We start from the raw sequence: 26945 nt of genomic DNA on the forward strand, positions 1-26945 counted from the left end.
ATCGTATTCAACAAGTCAATATAGATAATCATTCTTCTGATTCCTATACAATTGCTTCAGGTGTTCCTCATGGTTCTTCTTTATCTCCCATTCTTTTCAACATCTATTTGCTACCTCTCTGCCGTATTCTCTCCTCCTTAAATTTACAGTTCAAAATCTACCTAGGTGACCTACAGTTTATGGTTCCATATAACCCTTCCTGGGCACATACTCTATCTTTAGTGTCTTTATATCTAACAACTATTAATACATGGCTTTCACACAACCGGTTAAAATTAAATCCAGCAAAAACAGAAATTGTTCATCTCACTTCCATTTCAGAATCATCTATAGGTCCCCCCTCATTTCCTGTTTAATGGTACTTCTATTCCTATTTCTAAATATGCAAAAAATGTAGGCGTAACTATTAACACAGATCTATCCAAGCAACACATTTCATTGGTAACAAGAAACTCTTCGTACAAATTACAACATTTGAAGCATCTTCGTCCACTACTATTCTTTTGTGACTTTCGCACCATTCTTCAATCTCATTTTTTCAGGTCTCGACTACTGTAATTCTCTATATATAGGTCTTCCAGATAATATGATCCATCCACTACAATTAGTCCAGAATGCAGCAGCAAGTATCCTATCAGGCACCTCAATTAGAAATCATATTACCTCAGTACTTCAGACATATCATTGGTTACCAATAAAATTCAGAATACAGTACAAAATTCTTACTATCATCCATTCACTCATTCATAACTCTTCTTCTACTAGACTCTGTTCCCTCCTCTGTATTTACAAGCCCACTAGACACTTAAGATCTCTAACAAAAAACTTTCTTGATATACCTTCACCTCGACAAGCACGTCTAGACATCACAAGAAAAAGGGCCTTTTCAGTAGCAGGTCCTATCCTCTGGAATGCATTACCAGATTCATTAAGATCCCTATCCAATTCAATTCATTTCAAAAAATCTTCAAAAACATATCTTTTTCAAACTGCTTTCAAAATTACTCCTATCAAACAATTTTTTACATCCATTCCACCATTCTGCCCTCTCCACCTTTTCAACTATATGGCACTTACTTTGATTATGTTATGTTTGAATGTTGAAATTTAACAATCTATGGATTTTTATTTATTGTGTTTTTATTTTCTGTTATAGTTTTTGTAATTTTAATTAAATTTTATTTTTTGATTTATATTTTTTGTATACCATTTTGACTAAACCGTGGGCCTCATTTTCTAAAGTATCGCAGGCCTGCAATACTTTAGGTAATGAGGGGCGGGGGGCCGAAACAGGGGGCGGTCCTGCGCTAGCCGGCAGCGATCGCACCGCCGCGGTGCGATCGCTGCCGGTTTGCGCACCCAATAGCGCCACCATAGAAGGTGTAGCTATTGGGCGCGAAATAGGACGCGAAAAGGCCCTTACCTTTTCGTCGTCCACAGCGTCTTCGCGGAGTCGGCCCCGGTGACGCCCCGACTCCTCCTCTTCCAGGGCCGACTTCCACCCCCATCTTGGTATCGCGTGCCATCCGTCTGGTAAATGACCCCCCGTGTTTGTAAAGGCAGTATAGAAACATTTTTAAATAAATAAAATAAATAAATTATTTATTTTGGGCACTGGAAAATTTGGAGTTCCAAGGGCCTATTGTTCAGTAGCTGCACGCTTTGTATAGTAACCCAACTGTCCATGTGCTTATCAGTGGCTTCGTCTCCAACAGTTTTCCTCTGGGCTGGGGTGTTAGCCAAGGATGTCCTCTCTCTCTCTTTTATTGTTTGTGATGGCAATACAACTTATGGCAATGAAACTGTGACAGGAAGAGTCATTTCAAGGAATTAAAGTAGGGCTCAGGGTGATAAAAATGTCTTTATTTGCAGATGATATCTTGCTCTTTGTTGATGACCTGTACAAAAATGTACCAGTGACAAGAACTGTTTTTGAAGTTTGTTTCTTTTGTGGGCATAAAAATTAATTGCGATAAGTCTAAGATTTTGGCCTTGGATCCTGCCCTTATGCAAACATGGCCAAGAATTTTTCCTTTGAAATGTGCTGAGGATAAAGTAAAATATTCTTAATGTTACAGAAGTTGTGACCTCAATTCAAGCCCAGCTCAATACATGGAGGAAGCTGCCAGTTTCCTTTATGGGAAGATTACTAAAAATGGTGATTCTGCTGCAGTTACTATATAGATTGCACATGCTTCCTGGTTGGCTAACAAGAGCTGATCTCTCCCTCCTCAAATCCTGGTTCATTAGGTTCATTTGGTGGGGCAAATGGGCTAGGGTGGCATAGCACAAATTACTCTGCAGTAAGGAGTCTGGGGGAGATAGTTCTCCCAAATGTAAAATTTTACAATACAGCATGTCATTTGCATTTTCCTGGAGAATGGTAGAGGCAGATATAAATTTTGTGAGTAAGATATGGTTGCAAACATGTTGGATCCCTGATCGCCTTTATTTCTAGTTCATACAAATGAGACCAGATTGAAAAGAGTCGCAATGAAGAATGTATTGATGTGAACAGTTTTACTGGCAGGGCATTGGCTTTGACAACTGGGGGCGGGGGGCAAGAAAAGTACAGACTCCCTATTAATGCCCTTCTTAGGAAATTCCCACCAGGAGGGCTTGGACAGGTTCTTGGAGGAGAAGTCAATTACTTGCTATTAATTAAGTTGACTTAGAAAATAGCCACTGCTATTACTAGCAACAGTAGCATGGAATAGACTTAGTTTTTGGGTACTTGCCAGGTTCTTATGGCCTGGATTGGCCACTGTTGGAAACAGGATGCTGGGCTTGATGGACCCTTGGTCTGACCCAGTATGGCATGTTCTTATGTCTTTCGAATTTGGGCATAGGTGGGATGCTGGTCAGTGTGGGGCATATATATGATGATGACATATTGAAGTGAAGGAAGTTTCAATCCTTGCAATTTCAATGCATTTCTTCAAGTTTTTACAAGCAAGACATTATTTGGAATCCCTTAAACAGTCTGATGCAGATATAAAATATGAAATCGCATTCTCGTCCATGGTGCAAAATGTGGGTGAGGTCAAAATCTCATTTCTCAATGGTATGTGATCTGTAAACAACATCAATCTTTAGAGGCAGTGCTTGCGTTGAGTGCATTTTGGATCAGGGAGCTGTACATGGATATTTCTCAGGATCTAATGAAGAATCTGCTGCTCCCTGCACAGAATGCATATTAATATGGCACTGCACGAAACTCAGTTAAAGATTTTATACCATGTATAATTGGATGATCTCAAGCATTGTATAAAGCTGACAGATACTCAGAATTAAGAAAAGGAGTTGATCATTTTTTCTCCTTGGCCTTGGTTATGGGCATGTAAATGTGTGTTGCTCAAATGGACTAAGGAAGCCCCGTCTACGGTGGAACTGTGGCACTAAGGAATATCTGGAGCAGATAGATTTAAAAGTCACATAGGCTTATGTAGAGGTATGATCTAAGTTCTTTCTTCAGTTATTATCTGAACTGTCAAAACTTATGCTTGACCAAGGATACACTTCAGTGTGATAATGTGTAACACTGGCAGAAGTGCAGAAGTGTTTGACAGAAGCAGAATTCTCTCTCATGGACTAGGGGTGGATGACTGTGAAGGGGAATGAGGGGGAGGTGGGATGTTCAGGGATATAATGTGGAGAAGATGTGTGTGCTGCTTCATAATGGTTGTCTGTGGGGATAATTATGTGTGAACAATGGATGGAGGGCTGATATGTTGAGAAATGGGTATTAGTTACATGGGTTTTTGAGAAAATTGGCAATGATGCATATTGTTGGGTAATATGTTTCCAACACTGTAATATGGGAGTTTTAATGATCCACATTGCCTTTTGTTCTTTTATTATGCATTGATGTATATTGTGTACTGTTTGTTGTAATGTGCATCTTGCTAAATAAAAAAACCCAAAAAACAAAAAAAAGATATCTATGGCCTATTCCCCTCTGATATCAACCAGAAGAGTAGGGAGTGTCAATCAGTTGTAGATTAGGCTTTTTACAATTTATTATTAATCTAGAAATTATGTATTGATGTATAATTTGTTTTATATTTTTAGGAATTATATTAATTTGTATATTTGAACTGTATTTTAAGTATTGCTATTTACTGTATTTTATTTGTGAACTGCTTTGGCCTGGACTATGTCTAAGGAAAGCGGTAGACAAATATAACATACATGAATGCATGTAAAAAAATACCTCTGGTTTCCATACTGAATACTTGGGAATTGTTTATGTATGCACTAAAATGTGATTTCAAGGGTGGTTGGGTTTTGTTTTTTTTCTTTTTGACTTAATTGCCATACAGCTTTATAGGATAGTTTCTCAAACAGAATTATAATATGGCCAGATTTACATATAAACAGTTCCTTAAAATAGCCTGTGATATTTATGGACATATCTTATTTGTGGAAAGCAGATGGGAGAACTGAAAGAAATCACAGGTGATTTGACAATCAGTTGGCCTAAAAAGCAATGATACACTAACAGGGTCTAGAAAAGCAGGCTTGGAAAATAACGCTGGCAACAAGGAATAGTAAACTTGTGCTATTCTCATAGTGGTAGATTTTTAAAAATTGCACGATCGCGTACTTTTGTTCGCGCACCAGGCACGAACAAAAGTACGCTGGATTTTATAAGATACGCGCGTAGCTGCGCGTATCTTATAAAATCCGGGGTCGGCACGCGCAAGGGGGTGCACATTTGTGCAACCTGCGCACGCCGAGCCCAGCGTGCGCTGCCTGTTCCCTCCGAGGCCGCTCCAATTTCGGAGCGGCCTCGGAGGGAACTTTCCTTCACCCTCCCCCCACCTTCCCCTCCCTTCCCCTACCTAACCCACCCCCCCGGCCCTATCTAAACCCCCCCCCCCCCTTACCTTTGTTGGCAGATTTACGCCTGCTAAAAGCAGACGTAAATCTGCGCACACCATTACCCGACCCGGGGGCTGGTCCGGAGGCCTCGACCACACCCCCGGGCCGGCGCCATGCCCCCGGGCCCGCCCCCGCAACGCCGCATCATGCCCCCGAAATGCCGCGTCATTTTAGACTCGCCGGCACGCCCAGACACGCCCCTTTTAGAAAGCCCCGCGACTTACGCGCGTCCCGGGGCTCTGCGCATGCCGGCGGCCTATGCAAAATAGGCGCGCCGGCGCGGGTGGGCCCTGCGTGCGTAAATCCGGCCAGATTTACGCGCGCAGGGCATTTAAAATCCGCCCCATAGTTATTCAGTTTCTTCAGCCCAAGTACCTGAATCCTCAAGGTTCTTGAAAACAAACTGATGCATCTAAAATACTGGTTGAAATTACTGGGCAACTATTCAACATTTTTCAAATCGTTAACAGTAGTGCACTTTTGCTGGATAGTATGAAGTACTTTCAAATTATTAGCATTTAGATAAACAAGGAGCAGTATTTTATGCAATTTTTAAAAAATGACAAATTATGAAGCCTTTTTATTAGTATGGTACTCAGGTCACGAGTGCAGGCACAGGGGAATAGTAAGGAAGCAGCAAGCTTTGAATTGTGTGTGTCAATTGCTTGCCAGCTTCTCTGTGAACAATAAGTTCATGATCAGGAAAATGTGATGAAAAGCATAATGTCAAAGATCCAGATTTAAGTTTTGCACAAAAAAGTACACTGAATTAGGATTAAGGAGAGTGGACCAGAGGAATTTTGATGTATGTGCAGGGGGAAAATTGTGCCCTCCACCCCCCTCTAAAAAAAAAACCCCAACTAGAACATTGAGAGCAGGAAATTATGACTCAAAGCTCTGAACTGCTTGAAACAAAGATATCTGAGCTGTGCATGTATAAAAGCCCTGTCCCCAGTCTTAATCACAGGAACAGATGGAATACAGTTAGAAGCAGATCTGTACCCCTGTGCAGTTTGTTCCCACACCAGGGAGAGCCTTCCTCAAGCATTTTGCCAACTCCTTGCAGGGATAACATTAAGCTGCACCACTTTTCTGTTGGGGTCCGGGACAAGAGAAGTGAGCCTAAGATTTAGTATTGTTACCTTTTCTCTCTCTCTCTCTTTTTTTTTTGCTATTCAGTACATAAGTGTATTGTTAGCAATAGTTTGCTTTTCTTCTATTCTTGATACTATATTTGCTAGCACATATTTGTATTATAAAACTTTTATAAAGTTACTTTTCTACTGATCCCATTTCTCTTTCCCCACAAAACTCACGGTCATTACACTTGATGCCATGAGCAGGATTTGGAAGTTGTGTTGGGAACCAATCAAAATACTTCACTCTAAGAAAAACAAAGACTCCAAAGACGGGAGATCCTCATTCCTGACTGGTCTGGATCTGACCCTTTGTTTGTGGTTGCACAATGTTTGATTAAAACTAGAATATCTAATAAAAACTGGACACAGAATCTACTCAATCCCCCCTTCCCAAGGCAGCTTGGGGGGGCCTCCTGACCCCCACAAGACTTGCCAAAAGTCCAGCGGGGGTCTGGAAGCGACCTCCTGCACTCGAATCGTGTTGCCATATTGCAAAATGGCGCCAGCTGTGGCCGGCGCCCGATTTACAATTTTTGACGATAAATCGGGGGAATTCCTATTGTATATCGCCTCTAACGATTTTTGACGATTTAAAATATATCGGACGATATTTTAAATCGTCAAAAAACGATTCACATCCCTAGTTAGGAGTGCTTTATTTGCTGAGCGGAGGTTCCTGTGTGGAGTGTGTACCCGTAATGCTGTGTTCAACCAGTCTGATTTCTCATCATAAATTAGTTTGTGAATGATACATAGGGTTTTGTATTTAATTCTGTGCTCAATTGGAAGCCAATGTAACTCTGCTAGGGTTTCAGTTACATGGACCCTCCTTCTTTTTCCAGTTAGTATTCTAGCTGCTGTGTTCTGAAGTATTTGCAGTGGTCTTAATGTTGTATTAGGTAGTCCTAGCATAAGGGCATTGCAGTAATCTGTGCTGGAGAAGATTAGTGCCTGCAGTATTGTTCGGAAGTCATTTTGAGTTAGCAGTGGTTTAAGTTTTCTGAGTACTATGAGTTTTGTATAACCTTCCCTTACTTTTAGTGATATGTGTTGTTTCATATTGATTTCAGGGTCTTATTTTCATAGCTTTCCTTCAGATTCACAGACTGACCAATGATACTGGAATTAAGTGGTCTTTTATCCCGAAAAGGTGACTTTTTAAAATGATTCACAGGTAGAAGCCAAGTGTAAGCCAATGGTTGGGGCAATATTTTGCATCTGTGTAAACTTGGAGCTTCCACAGCATAGGGTTTGAATACTAATGCAAGTAGCATTTTTCAGTTGTAATTTTATTTTACAAAAACTGCAGAGAAATACAAAATTGAGACTTTGAAATTTTACTTTAAGAGCATATTGGTTTTCAATAAGAATATATTGTTTGGTACAACCTGTGTAAATGTAATTTGTAATCCACAAAAAACTGCTGACCTTTTAGGGGGTTGAATACTTTTCCAAGCCACTGTAGATGGGAAGCCACTTTATTTCCTCCTTAAAAGGTTCATCAACATATCAGATGTTGCCGCAAACCACACCTCTCTCTCCCAGGCCATGGCTCTTCCCCTCTCTGCCCAACCCCATTGAAAGCTTTGGCTGTAGCCCCACCTATTGAACCACTCTACAAGCAATTGGAAGAGAGAGCAGGGCACAACCTCCCCACAACAGGTATCAGGCCAAGCTCCGGGCCCCTTCCTTCTCAACATACAGCGGGATGAGTGGCCCTACCTGCCCCTCACCATTGAATGGAAGGGTTCAAATCAGCAACATTGTTTGGCTCTAGTGGATACCGGGCAGAGACCACTGTACTTCGTGGTAACCCCAACAGTTTTTGGGGTAGGCTGTAATCCCTTCAGGGATATGGGGGCCAGCAGATAAAGGAGGTGGAGACATGGATTACTTTACAGGTGAGAGACCTCCCATCTGTACAGCACCAAGTCATTATTGCTATGCAGAAGGAGATTGTGTTAGGGATTGACAAGCATTTCACAATGACTCAATCAGGGAGAGATGGAATTGGCCCCAGGGGACTACTTAATAAATGCTATCAAAGTTGGGCATATCTCCTAGCCCCCCCGTAAATGTGCCCCCGACTACACAGATTGTTCATAGGCCTCAATATAAGACCCGGTGTGGTTAGGTGGTGATTCAGACAGTGGTGTATGGTAGGGATGTGAATCGTGTCCTCGATCGTCTTAACGATCGATTTTGGCTGGGAGGGGGAGGGAATTGTATTGTTGCCGTTTGGGGGGGTAAAATATCGTGAAAAATCGAAAAATCGCAAAACCGGCACATTAAAACCCCCTAAAACCCACCCCCGACCCTTTAAATTAAATCCCCCACCCTCCCGAACCCCCCCCAAATGACTTAAATAACCTGCGGGTCCAGCGGCAGTCCGGAACGGCAGCGGTCCGGAACGGGCTCCTGCTCCTGATCCTGAATCTTGTTGTCTTCAGCCGGCGCCATTTTCCAAAATGGCGCCGAAAAATGGCGGCGGCCATAGACGAACACGATTGGACGGCAGGAGGTCCTTCCGGACCCCCGCTGGACTTTTGGCAAGTCTCGTGGGGGTCAGGAGGCCCCCCACAAGCTGGCCAAAAGTTCCTGGAGGTCCAGCGGGGGTCAGGGAGCGATTTCCCGCCGCGAATCGTTTTCGTACGGAAAATGGCGCCGGTCATACGCGTATGGCCGGCGCCATTTTCCGTACGGAAAATGGCGCCGGCAGGAGATCGACTGCAGGAGGTTGTTCAGCGAGGCGCCGGAACCCTCGCTGAACGACCTCCTGCAGTCGATCTCCTGCCGGCGCCATTTTCCGTATGGAAAATGGCGCCGGCCATACGCGTATGGCCGGCGCCATTTTCCATACGAAAACGATTCGCGGCGGGAAATCGCTCCCTGACCCCCGCTGGACCTCCAGGAACTTTTGGCCAGCTTGTGGGGGGCCTCCTGACCCCCACGAGACTTGCCAAAAGTCCAGCGGGGGTCCGGAAGGACCTCCTGCCGTCCAATCGTGTTCGTCTATGGCCGCCGCCATTTTTCGGCGCCATTTTGGAAAATGGCGCCGGCTGAAGACAACAAGATTCAGGATCAGGAGCAGGAGCCCGTTCCGGACCGCTGCCGTTCCGGACTGCCGCTGGACCCGCAGGTTATTTAAGTCATTTGGGGGGGGTTCGGGAGGGTGGGGGATTTAATTTAAAGGGTCGGGGGTGGGTTTTAGGGGGTTTTAGTGTGCCGGCTCACGATTCTAATGATTTATAACGATAAATCGTTAGAATCTCTATTGTATTGTGTTCCATAACGGTTTAAGACGATATTAAAATTATCGGACGATAATTTTAATCGTCCTAAAACGATTCACATCCCTAGTGTATGGCTTGCTGGCTTAGGGACTGAAAGCCCGCTTCCTTCCTTTTCAACAGTCCAATTTGGCCAGCGAAAAGGTCAGATGGAAATTGGCAAATAACCACTGATTAGAGACAGCTGAACAAAGTTGCATCACCACTTCACTCTGCGGTCCCTGATACTGTGATCCTCATCAATTAGATCCAAGGACATCCTGGCGTATGATATGCCACATTGGACATTTCAAATGTTTTCTTCTTCATGCCCTTGAACCTGGAATCCCAGGACCAATTTGCTTTTGAATGGGACAGGGTCCAATATACGTTTCAATGTTTGCCATAGGGCTTTGCTCACAGCCCTGCCATTTGCCATGGAATCCACCCAGATTCTCTGTTCTCTCTCAATCCTGGAGGGGTTAGCTCTACACCATTATATGAATGACATCCTGCTGCAAGGCCCATCAGAGAAGCCGGTGTGTTAAGTTGGGACTCTTTGATACTATATTTACAGGAACTAAAGGTTGGGCCATAAAGAAAGGGAAGATACAGAGTCCATCTCAAGAGGTCAAATTTCTGTGCATTTGCTGGTGCCAAGGTACACAACAGTTTCCTGACCAAGTTAAGGACCAGATCCAATCTGTGGCTGCACCCCAGTCAAAGGAAGATGTTCAATGATTTTGCAACCTCTTGTCCTATTGGCGCGCACATATTCCACACATGGCAGAGTTATTATACCCCTTTTACAACTTATGCCAGAAATGCTCTGCTTTTGTCTGGACTCTGGAGTGTGAATGAGCATTCCAAGCTGCGAAGGCCACCATTATGATCTCACTGGCCTTAGTATGGACACACTCCCCTCCCGTTCAAGCTGGAGGACTCCTGCATTCTGGACTCTTCTGAGTAGATTCTGTGACAACGCAAGAGTGGGCATCAACTTCCCATTGGGTTTTAGAGCCACAAATGAACCCCCACAGCTACATCCTACTCATCATTTGAATGGCAGCTCTTGGCATCTTATTGGGTTCTAGTAGAGACCAAACAAGTGACCAGTAACAAGCCCATACAGCTTCGGATCCACAGTGAGGCTCATGTGGTCCAAAGCAGCTCTACCATATATTTCTCAATTTTGAAATTGAAATGGTATATTGTGCCCACGCCCAGTCAGCCCCTGGTAAGCCCTCTCGCTTGCATGAGTTGATGATAAGCAGCCCAACTGACAGCATTTCAGCCCCCATACCAGTGGAGTCTCTTGACACAGGTGTCTCTGAAGCCAGACCGTTTGATGCATTGTGTTCCCACCTACAACACTTCACCAGGTTCACCGATGGCACCTGCTGTGTACAATGCCAGTGAGGATGAAAAGCAGTTGCCTATAACCCCCAGGGAAGGTGTCCTCCATGTGGATGTAGGGGCCGGAAGGAGCAGTCAGTATGCTGAACGTTGTGCAATACACATCTGGCCCTCTCTCACATCAAAGAGCATCAGCTTCTTATTGTCTCATTTACACAGACTCCTGGTCAGTCTATAAGGGCCTGGTGGATTGGATGGCCCTATGGCAAAAGGATACCTGGCAAATAAATGGGAAGCCTCTCCAAGGGTGTGACTTGTGGCAAGAGATCTGGGTTTTCTCCCAGGATATTCATTAACAGGCCCATCATGTGGATGCTCAATCACCATCCTCTATGGAAGAAGTGCACAGATTCATTGTTTCCCTTGCCTTGGAACCATGCTGACCACTAAAGTGTGAGTGAAACTCATGGTCAACATCTCATAGTCAATCATGTATGTCTTTGGAGTTTTGGAGAATACATGGGCACAATGGTTTTCTCCTGTTTCTTTGTGCTTCCAGTTTAACCTGAATTGGAATCTACCAGGGGCAATATCATAAGAGCCTTCATTTACAATGAGCTGTGATTTTTCCCTTTATTTTTAATCTGGCAGTTTCTTCCTGCTCCTTTGGGTACTATAAGCCTTCATGCACAAGTACCCTGGGGTTTTCCCTATGTTATATCCTCTCACAGTCATCATAGCAACAGTCCTCTGCTGGGGGCCTTGGGCATGGGCTCTAAATACGGCCAAAAAGTGCTGTAATTGCAATCATGATTCTCCAACTCCCCACAGTCTGTGAATGCATTCTCCACAGCATTCCCAACCTGGGTGAACTGAAGAGCAGAAGACCTGAACATGGAATCAAACCCATAGCTCTCCTGAGCCACCAAAGGGCCCCATTGCCTTTTTGTTACCCCCTCACATATAGTCCAGCCACTGTAACAATCTTCAGCTGGAACCACACATCCTGTATGTAAGCACAATTTGGCCAGTAGGTGTGGCTGTTGAATAATGATTAATAATTACAACAACAACAATCGGGACTGTGAATGCTGTCTCTGCAACATCACCAGCCAAAAAAACATAGGGCTTTGATATTTTGATGTTAACTAAATTTAATTAAATTTTCACATCTTTTTTTTAAGCAAATGATAAAAATGTACATATTGTTGTTTTTGTACCTGTTGTCATGACAATTCCAGCAAGAACCTTTCTACGTGCATGAGGTGAGGTGAAATTATCAGTTAGGTCACTAAATTTGTCTATGACCAGGCGTGCAACAGCATCAGCTAGGACCTGTGGGATCACAAAAGATGCACATTAATTAATGTTAAAATTGGCAAACCCCTTCTTCCCTTCAAATCTTTAACTATGTCTGCATTAAAGATGTCAAAACTGCCAAATGTGTACTACTGAAACCCAGGATCAATCCCTTTGATAAGCATTTGCATGGCCTGGGTTATCTAGCAATTGTGGAAGTCTTCTATTGAATTTTTTTACTCTTGATTAATTCACCAGGCTAGACATTAAGCAACTGCTTTCTTCAGTATATATTGATTTCACAGGGAAATTACTTGCAAAGTATGCATGCAAAGTATTTAAATATATGCTTTGCTTTACTTATGGAACAGAGTATTATGCAATCTGACAACATCTCATGAATATTGCAATCAGTATTTAAATTCAAGTATTACATTGTGCTTTATAATCTTGGTCAAAGCAAAGGTGAATACCATTTATTAACCTATTAAAGCTTGTAACAAAACTGTACCCTCTATGTATTATGCATCTTTAAAAGGTACACATAACTATTAATTATGCACACATTTCAATTTAAACATTTTAATGCCAAGTCATTCTTACATTCAAGCAGTTCTGCATTTTCCTTACATTTTAAGAAGCAAGTACATTTGGACAGGTGTCACAAATTGCATTACATAGCGGTTTTTGAATAGGACACCAGACAATGTCACATATTACATCACATGAACTGTTCAAACCAAATGAATTCATAGTATGGTAGGTATTCTGCCAGTTATCGAGCTGGCTGTTCTCAAGGCTGCAGGGAAAATGCAGGGGAACAGAAATGTAATAATGACCTACTATATCTAAAATGTTTTAATTGACATGACTGGCATTCATAATTGGCAAGTATAATTTGGGAATATTGCGCAATGCATAAATGCTACAGTTTTATATAAAATAGGGATAAACAGATAAGTTACTTTCTTATATAACTAATGATAAAAAGGCAAGCATGCGGGGAGGGGGGGGGGGGGGGAATGCTGGCAACACATAACCATCAAGTATTTCTATAGGAATGTAATAGAACAGATATGGTATTCATGACAATGCTGACCTTTCAGAAGGGGGTGATTCCTTTAGCTCTGGATGGTACGATACCTGTTGGGCACAAACTGCCTGGGAGTCAATGAAAATCCTTTTGAACTTGGTAGCAATCTGTTTTCATTGATGCAGAATTGACTATACATGTGGAGATGGCTGATAAGCAGTCAGAAGGTTGGAATTGATAGGCCCATGGTCTTCTTTCAACCTAACCCACTAGGTAACTATTTGTATATTTGTGACACAGGATTAGATACTTCCTACAGATACAAAATGTCAGAATGTCTTTAGAATAGCCAGCCTACATGTGAAATGGAACAAATATTTTAAACTATTAAGACCACAACACTTTATTAGGATCGTATATTATCAATCTAATATACAGTATTTACATTCAATAATAGTAACAGAATATGATGGCAGATAAGAGATCAAAAGGTCTATCTAGTCTGCTGCCCAATACTGCAATGCCTACCCAATTTTACCCTCACAACTAAGACTCTTATGTACTTATCCCATGCATTCTTGAATTCTGTTACTGTTTTTGGCTTCTCCATTTTCAGTGAGAAATTGTTCCATGTATTCATCATCTTTTCTGTGAAGAAATATTTACTTTGGTATGCCTTAGTGTACCCACTTTCAGCATCATACCATGACCTCTTGTTCTACAACTTTATTTCCAATGGAAAATGCTTACTTCTTGTGCATAATATTGCAGATACAAATAGTGCATTATGCAATACATATTTTCTTTACAGACACAAATTGGGAAAAAACTTATTACAGCTGGCCTAATTTATAAGGTTCTTCCTGAAGACATCAGAAAACCCAGCATTCTTTTCCCAGTTTTTACAAACCAGGAACATATCTTTCTGGCCTCCCAGAGGTAGCAGGTCTTTTTCATTACAGAATCACTTCTAAAAACTTGAAATAATTGTTTATGTTTAATTTCATCAAGAATTTATCAAACTTTCAAATTAAATTTCAAATTCGTGCACAATTATCATACAAATATTTTAATAAAAACAGGTGAAAATACCATGCAAGTTCATGGCACTTTAACATCCTGTATTATGTACTGTAGATATGGTAGGAAGACCACATAGAGAATTCAGTTCCCTGTCAAATTCATTTCAGATCATTCTTTTTATAAACAATTATGTAGGTCTAATCAGATGCATTCATATTTTAAATATACCTTTTTTATTTTTGTATTATGAGGATACAAGTAGTAGACAATTGAATGCCTATAGTACCTTCTTGTTCCAGAGATGAAACACTGTAGGCAATATGTAGGAAATGATGCGGTATCAGCCAGTGAAAATTAAGCAAGTACTGGAAGATGTGGACGGTATAGTGAGAATACTAAATGAGACTACTTAAAGGGTCTGGCGCTGAAAGGATTCACTCAAAGAAAGCCTTTAAAATCTTAACACAAAAAATGTTTTGGGGGAGGGGATAAGATGGCCGCAGAACCGCTGGGCTCTGTTTTCTCATGTTCTTTTTCCTCTCATTGCTATGGTGCCAAAGAGAAAGCACAGTTGCTTACCTGTAACAGGTGTTCTCCCAGGACAGCAGGATGTTAGTCCTCACATGTGGGTGACGTCACTAGACTGAGCCCTATCACGGAAAACTTTTCTATCAAAGTTTCTAGAAGCTTTGACTGATACTGCCATGCTGAGTGCACTGAGCATGCCCAGCATGCCATTATCCCTGTGTCCAAAGGGGTTTCCCTTCAGTCTCGTTTGTAGCAAAAGAGTGAGAAAATAAAATAATAAAACATTTTCAGACCCAACTCTGTGGGGTGGCGGGGTAGGTTCCGTAAGGACTAACATCCTGCTGTCCTGGGAGAACACCTGTTACAGGTAAGCAACTCTGCTTTCTTCCAGGACAAGCAGGATGGTAGTTCCTCACATGTGGGTGATTAGCAAGCTACAGGCTGACTCATATTACAACAGACCAGTAGCAGACAACTCATGCGCAGGCACAATAATTTGGATGCTACTGGCAATGATGAAGCAGGCTGACATCATAGCAGGTGGTTGTAGAAGGAGTTGGGGAGTATAGAGGAAGAAAGCATTTCAAGACAGACTGGCTAAGGGCAGAGTCTTGATAAACTTCCATATGTAAGCAGTAGGGGGGCTGCGAATATGTGAAGATATCTACATGTCACAGCCTAGCAAATGTCAGCAATTGGCACTGAACGATAGTATGGTACAGATGTTATGTCCGTTACAGAATGCGCCTTCACTCACCCCTAGAGAGGAAGGCCTGGTGTTTCATAGCAGAATTCGATACAGTCTGCTAGTCAGTTGGAGAGAGTTTGTGTGCCCACTGGAATTCGAAGCTTGTCTTTGTCAAGAAGGAAAGAGCTGGGTGTATTTTCTATGGAGTGCAGTGTGGTCTAGATATAATGCAAGTGCACGCTTACAGTCCAAGGTGTGGAAAATCCTCTCACCCTGGTGAGAGAGAGGCCTTGGGAAAAATGGGCATAGTATATGCTGAGTAAGGTGAGAGGCTGTGTCTACCTTAAGAAGATGATTAGGGTGAGTATGGAGGAACCTAGTGTCTGTTGAGTATGAAGCAAGGACTTGTAACTCACTGACCCTTTTAGCAGAAGTGATGGCTACGAGGGAAAGGATTTCCCATGGTAGTATGTTAAAGTATAGGAATGCAAAGGCTCCAATGGGAAACATATCAGTCTTGTAAGCGTTACATGTAGGCCCCATTCCGTACCCAGGGATCATAGAGGAGGCTTAATCTGTAGAGAATCCATGATAAGCCGACTCATAAGGGGTTGAGCCATTAATCGGGCATCCCCTACTCCCAGGTGGCATGGTGAAATGGAACTGAGGTGTGCCCGTGCAGAGGATGTCTGGGGACCAGAACCCGAGGGGTATGCTAGATAGCCTAAGAGTTGGAGTGGTGCAGAAAAAAGGGGCTAATACCTTTTTAGGCACATTATGTGGTAAATCGTGTCAATTTGGAATGGTAATAGTGAGTCTGTGTTATGAGACTGACCTGTGGGCAGGCAAATTGATTACTGGAGTGATAGGTTGAGAAGTATAGGGGAGCATACTTGTCAAGGTTGGACGTGGTTATAGGCCTCTTATATGCGACTCTTCCGATACTGCACATAACCAAAACTCTGGTGATGCTACAGCAGGACAGTTGAATACTGTGTACAATTCTGGTCACCACATCTCAAAAAAGATATAATTGCGATGGAGAAGGTACAGAGAAGGGCTACCAAAATGATAAGGGGAATGGAACAGCTCCCCTATGAGGAAAGACTAAAGAGGTTAGGACTTTTTAGCTTGGAGAAGAGACGGCTGAGGGGGGATATGATAGAGGTGTTTAAAATCATGAGAGGTCTAGAATGGGTAGATGTGAATCGGTTATTTACTCTTTCGGATAATAGAAAGACTAGGGAGCACTCCATGAAGTTAGCATGTGGCACATTTAAAACAAATCGGAGAAAGTTCATTTTTACTCAACGCACAGTTAAACTCTGGAACTTGTTGCCAGAGGATGTGGTTAGTGCAGTTAGTATAGCTGTGTTTAAAAAAGGATTGGGTAAGTTCTTGGAGGAGAAGTCCATTACCTGCTATTAATTAAGTTGACTTAGAAAATAGCCACTGCTATTACTAGCAACGGTAACATGGAATAGACTTAGTTTTTGGGTAGTCGCCAGGTTCTTATGGCCTGGATTGGCCATTGTTGGAAACAGGATGCTGGGCTTGATGGACCCTTGGTCTGACCCAGTATGATATGTTCTTATGTTCTTATTACTTCTATAAATGGTTTGTAAAGTTACGCTCAGATACTTTATAATATTTCGAACCTGAGCAGCTACAATCCTCTCTCAATGCTAGGAGTTATTTCTTCTTCTCCAATTCCGACTGATTCTTGATGTTATTCTGAGACCAGTATTAATATATGAGGGTCCTTACTTGCTATAGGCCTTTCTTAAATTGGCTATTTCATTTTTTCTCTCCCTGCATATTCTTCCCCTATGAGTGACCTTATGTTCCTTTCTCTATTATTGGGGATAATAATTATAAAAGTGTAGTTTCCTATGAACATTATTGGAATATAATTGGATATGACTATTTGCTTTTCCTTTTTTTTTCATGTTTCTGATAATATCCTCACTTTGCTGAAACAAAGTGTTGCTTTGCTATGTTAATTTAAAATTACATAAATAAAAATTTAAAAAAAATGTTTTGGGTGTCTATGATAGCACCTTGGGATATTCCAGGAACAGAAGACAACCTTCATTGTTAGGCACAGATTCCTCTGTCAACTGTACCTAAAAGAAATAACATTATAACCCAGAGATCACAAACAGAAAGACTAATTATATTTCTTCTTTGGTTTGTTTTTACCTTTGAACACATTGAAGAGAATGGGTCATCTTTGGCAGAAAAATCTTATAAGAGAATTTTAACTCCAGATGTTCTGGCTGTCAGTGACTAACTTGGAGGGAATGTCTATTATTTTTGGTATTAAGAATGTTGCTGATTTTTTAGCCTCCCACAGTTAATGAAATCCCTTTCATAATAAGGCTGATTTCATTTCCCTTCTTTTTACACCAGATTAACTTTTTTGTTCTTCAACAAAACATGAGTGTGAAATCAACTGAGAAGATATTCCCTCCTATAATTATGCATCCATATATTTCAAAGTCAACCATATGAGAAATATGCACACTACAACTGAATATTCTGAAGTCTGTATTATAAAAATCTACTTTTACAGTTTTGTCACACTGCCAAAAAATATATTAATAAATGCTGTGGGAAATGGAATGGGCACATGATTTAGCAGTCAGGAGAAATAGACCTACTGTGCACAGGAAAACACCAACAGCAAAAATACCATCAACTTCTCCATTCAACCATAGCTAAGAAATCTTAAACTATATCTTCCCTTATTTCAATGCAATTAATTTTTATTGTAGTTTAACAAGCCATAAACAGACATCCAAAAATTAAAAGCGGGCCCTTGCACACTGTTTATAAACATTCATGGACAATAAGCCTAAAAATGGAATGTAAGGACCTAATTTTAATATCTGATTACTAAAAAGAAAAAAATATTGTTGACATATTGAATAGCTGGGGATGAGGACAAAGAAAGAACTCATTGACACATGAAAGTTGCCAGGTAAGGAACAACCATTCTTTAATTTCTAAATATTTATAGGTAGTAGTGCAAGAAGTACTTTGTCCCAATATCCATTCTCATGGTTTACATCATCACTAAAACCTTCATAAATATAGGGGTCAATATTCAAAAGCATTTATCCAGAAAACTCGCAAGTTATTTGGCTAAATGTCAACTTTTTAATACTGAGGAACTTATCCGGCTAGATTTTATCCACATAATTGATAATCCGGCTCAAATTAGCCGAATTAAAAAAAAAAAAAAAAAAAAGATTGTGATGGGGTCTGGGGTAGGGTAAAGTTATCGGGCAAACTTAGCTGATATTCAATAATATCCCGCTACGTTAGCCAGATATCCTTAGGACTGGCACAGCAACACAGCAAGCACTGGCCGGAATCGCAGTAGCAGTGTACCATAATCATGGCTGAAAATTGTCATATTACAATGTACAAAAGAAGGTTAGGGATGAAATGGTGCAATGGGGAGGGTGGAGAGTGATTTTGACAAATTTCCAGAAACAAGGAGCAGATGGGTGGAGGCTGGCCCCGAACCCCTAGCACTTAACTCCTATTAAAGGACTTTGGAAGGCTAAGGAAGCCCAGCCTGGCAGGCCAGATTTGTAAATTATAATTTGGGGATCAGGATCTCTGGCTGCAGGAACATAAGAACATAAGAAATTGCCATGCTGGGTCAGACCAAGGGTCCATCAAGCCCAGCATCCTGTTTCCAACAGAGGCCAAACCAGGCCACAAGAACCTGGCAATTACCCAAACACTAAGAAGAGCCCATGCTACTGATGCAATTAATAGCAGTGGCTATTCCCTAAGTAAACTTGATTAATAGCCATTAATGGACTTCTCCTCCAAGAACTTATCCAAACCTTGTTTGAACCCAGCTACACTAACTGCACTAACCACATCCTCTGGCAACAAATTCCAGAGCTTTATTGTGCGTTGAGTGAAATGCTCTCAAATGCACTCAAAACATAATTTTTTTTTAAACTTCTACCAGCAAACTGGTTATATTCTTTTGAATATAGTCTGTTAAGATAAAAGTTATCCGGCCATACATGTCTAACTGGCTATATTATGTTTAAAAGCTAAGTTTAGCTGGCTTACTGAATATTGGCCTCACAGTTCTTAATACGGTTCTGTCAAAACGTTATTCTTTCATATACAGAAATCATCGGCACAAATGAAGCAGTTTATCATTCTGGACACCAAAATTGGGCAGGAATTTGAGATAATCTGATTGTTTCACTTGGAGTGCTTTATTAAATTATTAATTGTGAAGGCCCTTGCCCTTACCACAACAAAAAACAAGATCATTGGACTTCCTTGGTCAACCATGAATGTAATGTTTCATTCAGTAAAGGAAATGCAACAAAAGTAGGGAAAGCATGCAGAATTATGGGCTCTGGAAATCTTTCCAATATAGATTTATAGGAATGTGTGAGCATGTAGGGGGTTTTGTGATGGGGGGTGATGGGGAGAAATGTGGGGTTTGTGTGCTGGGGGAGGGGAGTTAGTGTAGGAGCCACAAGCAGATGTGCGGAGATGTGTGTTGGAGATAAGGAAGTGTATGAGAGCAATGGGATGTGTGTAGTGTGGGGAGATTTGAGGGCTGTATCTGGGAGGATAGATGTATGTGGTATTTGAGTTTGTGGGTAGGTAGGGGTTGCGGGACTTGTGGTTTGGGGGGTATTGCTCTGTTTGTAGGAAGTGGGTGGGTTAGAGGGAATGTGTGGATGGGATTTTGTATGTAAGTGGGAAGGCTGAGTGTATGCATGTGTCTGTGGGGTATAGATATGTGTATACATGTGGAATATGTAGGTGGGGGTGTGTGTGCAGGGAGATGAATATATTTTAGTGGGTGTTCTCTGGAGAGTAGAATGTGGGGCAAGGTTGTGTATGTAAGGGGTACTGTGGGGTGTGACTTTTGAGGGGTAAGGCTGTGTGTAGGTGGAGTTTGTAGGGGTATAGTTTGGGCAAGTGTGTATGTGGGGTGTATGTGTGAGCATAAATGGTCATATTTCTCAGTTGAGAAGGGTAAAAAGTGGAATGCTTCAGGAAACTGTACTGGAATCAATACTTTTTAATATATTTATAAATGATCTGGAAAGGGGAATGATAAGTGAGGTGATCAAATTTGCAGATGACACAAAATTATTCAGTTGTTAAATCACAAGCAGATTATGAAAAATTGCAGGACCTTGCCAGACTGGAATACTGGTCATTTAAATGGTAGACAGAATTTAATGATATTAGGTTCCATATTAGGAATTATCGCCCAGTGTTAAGATTTGCAGGTTGGTCCTGCGAGCCTCTGTACTCACCCTCCAGTGCTGCTACAACCATGTAGACCCCAGCCTCTGATGTGGTTCAGACGCTGTCAAACATGCCATAATCATCTTGCTCCCCTCCGAGGCTCCATAGGTACCTACATGTGTCATGCACTGGAACTTAAAGGGGCCGCTGCAAATAAAAGTCCCAGTAGCACCCTCTTATGATATCACAGGCTCCCAGTATATAAGGCTCTCCAGAATACTGCCTCGATGCCTCAGCAATGGGTCTCCTGCCATAGTAGCGTGTATTGCTTCGAGTTCCTGTTGTCCTGCATTCCTGATTCCTGCCTCGCCTTATCCAGCCTTGTTTAGTCTTGCCTCATCCAGTGTCTTCTGTGTTTCTTTGCCACCTTTTCCAGATTCTGATCTCTTGCTTGGACCTGACCATGATTGCCTGCTGCCTGGACATAATCTCTTGCCTGAGCCTGACCCCTTCAGTTTGCTACCTGCCCTCACCCCTCTATATCTTCATCAGTTGTCATGAAGCTTTCAAACGAGCAAAGAATCTACAAATCCAACATAGCACTATGTTTTGCCGATTGCTGCTTCAGGGACGTCCAACTGGAAGATGTCATTCTTTTCGAAGATCACTATGAGTAAACAAACATAAGATAATTTATTAGGGACATGACAACTGATGAAGATATAGAGGGAAGTGTACCATTTTTTCATTTTTAAGTGCAGAAAAAAAATCCTTTTAAAAAAATAGTTGAGGGCAAGGTATATGATCAAATGTGACCCACGATATCTATAAAAACGGAAAAAGTGTTACTTAAAAATTTATATGGGTGTTATGAATTGTCTTGTAAAACTAATTTCTATATTGTTCTGGTGTTAGCTTAAGTAAGGTCCTGCATTTGGGACACTGCGTCCCTTCACCTTACTTCTGAAGAGATTCTCTCTTGTGCACGGCATATCTGCATGCTGTTCCTGTACCTTCAGTCAGAGATACGGGGCCCACAGCCAGGAGAGTCTATGAGCACTGATCCCCACTGCAGATTCTCTGTGGTGCTTCAAAAACATTGAGATTGACAGGACCCAGTGTTTCCCGCACTCCAGACCCTTGTGTATCAGCGACTAGAACATATCCTGCTGCTGTTGAGGCAACTGCTCAGCTACATCCTGCAGCTGCTTCAGAATGTCCCGCATATACTGGCCCATAAGCAGCTGGTAGGCCTTTATGCGGGCAGTAAGCATAGCTCCTTAAAAGCCCTTTCTCCCAAGAGCATCTGTTGCCCTCTTATCCTTTCCCGGACGTGCCAAGGAATGGGTCTTTTAGCGGCAAAAAAAGGTTTAGGCCTTACCCTACAACTTACCAACTCTACTTGCAACATAGAAGCGGCTCTCTTTAAGTCAAATCACCTACAAATCTGCTTAATCTACGCCCCCCCTGGAACCCTGGAATCCAACCCTTCTCCCATCATCGAACTCATAACGAAACACATCAATGCAGACAAACCAGCTATAATATTGGGAGACTTTAACTTGCATGTGGACGCTTCCCCACAATCTCATAATTGCGAAACTCTACTCTCCTCGCTCAGCTACCTAGGCTTCTCTCAAATCGTTAACAGCCCTACCCACATAGCGGGTCACACCTTAGACCTCATTTTCAATGATGGTATCTCTCTCTCCTCCAAGCCTGATAGCTCACCAGTCCCATGGTCAGATCACAGGATCATCTCCACTGTGCTGGAGATTAAAGATCATCCTCCCCAATCCTTTCCTAAAACCACAATACAATTCAGAAAACCCTGCTCCTCTGACCACCTTGACAGCCATCTCTCCAAGGAACTAACTTTCCTCGACCTTTCAGACGCAAATGCAGCCATCACATCCTGGATTAACATCACTACAAAAGTAGCAGATCAAGCTTGTCCTACCTCCACCAAAGTCCTACGCCCCTCGTCTCATAACAGAAAACCATGGTTCGCCCCAGACCTAAAGGCCCTCAAACAAGACCTCAGAAGAAAAGAACACAGTTGGCGAAAAAATCCATCCACCTCGTCATTAGCTACCTACAAATCCCTACTTAACGCTTATAGGATCGCCATCCTCAGAATGAAGAAAGATTTCTTCGCTAAGAAAATCCACCATTTCATCTTCGATTCGAAAGCCCTCTTTGCTTATGTGTCAGCACTCACCAAACCATCTCCCCCCATCATTCCGGATGACCTAGCACTCAAAGCCACAGAACTTGCAAAATATTTTGAGAAAAAAATCTCCAACCTAACCGCCTCGCTATCCTCTCCCTCTGCAACACCTCCTCTCACCCTCCCTTCATCGCCACAACTAAATTCAATGCTCGAAGCTTTCGAACCAACATCTTCTCTGGAGATAGAAAGTATCCTCAAAAAACTGAAACCAGCTGCACATCCTTCAGACCCAATACCACCCAACCTTCTTTTCAACATCCCAAACACCATTTCAAAGCCAATCTTGGAAATCATTAACCTCTCCTTAACTCAAGGCCTAGTGCCAGACCAACTAAAGCTCGCTATTCTTAAACCTATTCTAAAAAAGCCTAACTTGTCTCCAACAGACCCAGCCAACTTTCACCCAATAGCTAACCTTCCCATGATTGCAAAAATCATAGAAAAAAGAGTCAACAAACAGCTCTCAGAATACCTTGAGGATCATAACATTCTCTCCCCCTCCCAATATGGATTTCGTAAAACTTTAAGCACAGAAACCCTTCTTTTATCCCTAGCAGACACCATCCTAATAAACATGGAAAAAGGACAAACCTACCTACTTGCACTCCTCGATCTATTTGCCGCTTTTGATACAGTGAACCATGCTATCCTTTTGGAACGACTAACAGACATAGGCATCAAGGGACCGGCTCTTAGTTGGTTCAGATCCTTCCTGTCCACCAGGTGCTTTAAAGTCAGGATTAACAATAAAGAATCTCCCCCCGTCTGCTCCAAACTGGGTGTCCCCCAAGGATCTTCTCTCTCACCTACACTCTTCAACATCTACCTTCTACCACTCTGCCACCTACTTACAAAGCTAAAACTATCCCACTATATGTATGCGGATGACGTCCAAATACTCATCCCGATCACAGAATCTCTACAAAAAACCCTTAACCACTGGAACAACTGCCTTCAAGCAATTAACCAACTTCTTTCCAGTCTCAACCTGGTCCTGATCACCAACAAGACTGAGATTTTTATCTCTCAAGAACACCTCGCCACGCCTCCTATCTCACCACCCTCTTCCCAATCAGCCAACTCAATTATTAAACACTCTCCATTTGTTAGAGACTTAGGCGTGATCCTGGATAACCAGCTTAACCTAAAGAAGTTTGTGAACACCACCACCAAGGAGTGCTTCTTCAAACTGCAAGTCCTTAGAAACCTAAAACCACTCCTTCACTTCCAGGACTACAGACTGGTGCTGCAATCCATCATCCTGTCAAAATTGGACTATTGCAATTCCCTCCTTCTCGGTCTCCCAGCAAACTCTATCAAACCTCTTCAAATGGTTCAGAACTCTGCAGCCAGGATTCTCACCAATACCAAAAAAAGGGATCATATCACCCCCACCCTTCAGTACCTCCACTGGCTACCCATCAAATCCAGGATTCTCTTCAAAGTCCTCACGATCATACATAAAGCTAAACACAATCTCACTTCTCTCAACACCTCTATACAAATAAGACACATACCTCATCTAGACCAATCAGAAGTGCCTACAAAGACACTCTATATGCCCCTCAAGCGAAAACATCCCTTAGAAAGCGCACCATATCAACAGCAGGACCCCATCAATGGAATGTGTTGCCTCCGGACCTCAGGCAAGAGCCTTGCCCATCTACATTTAAAAAAAAACTTAAAACATGGCTATTCAGCCAAGCCTTCCCAGACACTTAATTCTCCCTCTCTTCCAGCCTGACTCTTTCAAGCGGACATTCCAGTCGGACTCCACAGTCCAACGCATTGATCCTGTTGTTTTTCTCAGTTATCATCTCATTTGTTTTGAGATGATTTGTTAGGTTATGATATGTTATGTTATGACCAGTTCCACTGTTATTTTTTCACCCCTGTTCTTTGTATCGCCCCTGAACGAATTTTGGAGTTTATTGCAAACCGATGTGATTTGTATCTTTTACAGGAGCGTCGGTATAAAAAAGTAAATAAATAAATAAATAAATAAATAAGCTTAGCCTTCTTCAGAGCAGATTCCATGACGACAGACTGGTGTGGCAGCTGACACTTGTTGAATCCGAGAGCCTTTTGAATGAGATAAACAGTGTCCGCCTTCCCGTTTGTGAGAGGCAATGAAAGGGATGTTCTCACATTCTCCTCAGCAGTTCCACAAGGATCTTGTGTACTGGGACTGCCATGATTTCCTTGGGAGGCTCTGTGTACTGGAAGAAATCCAGCATCTTGTGCCAGGTATCCTCTTCTGTCTCTAACTGAAAGGGGATGGCTTCTGCCATCAACCTAACAAACCGTGCAAAGGAGAGGTCCTTCGGTGGAGACTTCCTTCAATCATCTGGAGAAGATGGGTCCAAGGGGAGACCATCTGATGCATCAGTGTCATAATCATCCAAATTGCCATCCCCCCAGCGTTCAGAAGGGCATCACCATCACTGTCAAACAGGCCCCATGGCGCTCAGCCCCTGGCCGGTGGTATGGGAACCAGCCGTATTGGCCAGGGCCCTGAGGCCACCCCCATCTCCAGGGGGGAGCTTCCCCTTCCAGGAAATTGGAGATGACCACTGGATTGGCAAGTGGCACCTTCAATGTCCTACTGGGCATCGATGCCACCGTGGGCACCAGCACAGGCTATGTTGGTAGAATGCCGATCAGCATATGTAGAGATTCGAGCAGGGGCTTGAGGTAGGTCGGTGCAAGCCCTGATGCCGTCTGTGCCACGATACTGAGACTCCGCACCACCCATTCTATGGCTGCCTGTATGCGCTTCTCAAGTTCCTCGTCAAACATTGCCGATGCCAAGACCAATGGGGAGCCAGGAAGAGTGGTCACATCCTTTTCAGATCCAAGTGGAGGATAAATGGTGGACATCTGGATCAATGGAAGATTGGCTATACTCCCCACAGGGTCGCTTCAGAAGCATCATAGCATCTGCTAATGTATCCCCATGCCTGGTATCGTGCATCAAAAGGAACCAAGGCCAATGCTTCTTCAGCTTCCCTCAGTGCTTGAATCAGTCTCTCGCCAGTCCAGAGGCCAATAACGATGAACCCGATGTCCTCAACCTGGAGGAACTAGGAGAGTGCCTGTCTCCAGCGCTATATATAAGTCTTTGATGTCGATGGAACAGATGGCCCTGCCAATGTCAAGGGTTCAATGGTCATTGGTGTGGCTTCAAAGTCCTTTGAATTTGATGGCCTTGATGCCAATGTTGATAGCTCAGACTTGCCCTATCCAAAGAGCCACTCCATCTTCTCAAGTCGAGCCAGATGTCCTTTTGGGGTCATCTAGGCACATCTGCTGCAATCTGACATCATGTGATACCCATAGGCAGAGGACACATCTATGATGGAGATCTGAGCCAGACATGGTCCTCATGAGCTTAGGCATTGCTCAAATCCCATAGAGGACTTTGTATCGCAAAATAAAAGGATGCTTTAAATCGAAATCAGTGTTGATGGCCAGGCGGCACCGACTGCACTGTGACAAAAGAAAAGAAACTTACCCAAAAGTTGAAAAACCTATCTAAGATAGGGGGAATACACTGAAGGAAACCTCAGGGGCAGATTTTAAAACCCCTGCGTGCGCCGGCGCACCTATTTTGCATAGGCCGCCGGCGTGCGTAAGTCCCGGGGCTTTCGAAACGGGGAGGGAGGGGGCGTGTCCGGGGGCGTGGTGCTGGCCCGGGGGCATGGTCGAGGCCTCCGGCCCACTCCCCCGGGACCGGAGGACGGAGCGGGGCTGCCGGCGACAGGCGTAACTTTGCCGACAAAGGTAAGGGGGGGATTTAGATAGGGCCGGGGGGGTGGGTTAGGTAGGGGAAGGGAGGGAAAGGTGGGGGGAGGGCGAAGAAAAGTTCCCTCCGAGGCCGCTCTGAAATCAGAGCGGCCTCGGAGGGAACAGGCAGGCCGCGCTGGGCTCGGCGCGCACAGGTTGCACAAATGTGCACCCCCTTGCGTGCGCCGACCCCGGATTTTATAAGATACGCGTGGCTACGCCGGTGGTGCGAACAAAAATACCGGCGCGCGTATTGTTTTAAAATCCGCCCCTCAATGAATATAAGGTAGAAAATGTGCAAAATCATAAATCTTATTAAAAAAAGAAAAGCAGCTACTTTCACTGGAAAACTCAAGTGAGACCCGAGACTCCATGTAAAAGAGGAGAGTGAAGGGACCTCATGTAGTGGTATGGTATAATGGCATGCTGAGCATGCTCAGAGAGGCTCAGTCAAAGT

The 26945-nt window shown here is 42.9% G+C and overlaps 1 protein-coding gene across 6 annotated transcripts in view; it reads right to left on the reverse strand.

Moving 5' to 3' along the window:
• ADARB1 (adenosine deaminase RNA specific B1) overlaps positions 1-26945 on the reverse strand; it is a 502731-nt gene that overhangs the window by 77906 nt on the left and 397880 nt on the right. For all 6 annotated transcript variants that reach the window (XM_029606158.1, XM_029606159.1, XM_029606160.1 and 3 more), the window contains one exon: positions 11869-11983. In XM_029606158.1, coding sequence (XP_029462018.1) covers positions 11869-11983 — 115 coding nt within the window. The remainder of the gene's footprint in view (positions 1-11868; positions 11984-26945) is intronic.

The sequence above is a fragment of the Rhinatrema bivittatum genome, chromosome 6 (assembly GCF_901001135.1).
Source record: "Rhinatrema bivittatum chromosome 6, aRhiBiv1.1, whole genome shotgun sequence".
In the NCBI taxonomy this organism is placed as follows: Eukaryota; Metazoa; Chordata; class Amphibia; order Gymnophiona; family Rhinatrematidae; genus Rhinatrema; species Rhinatrema bivittatum.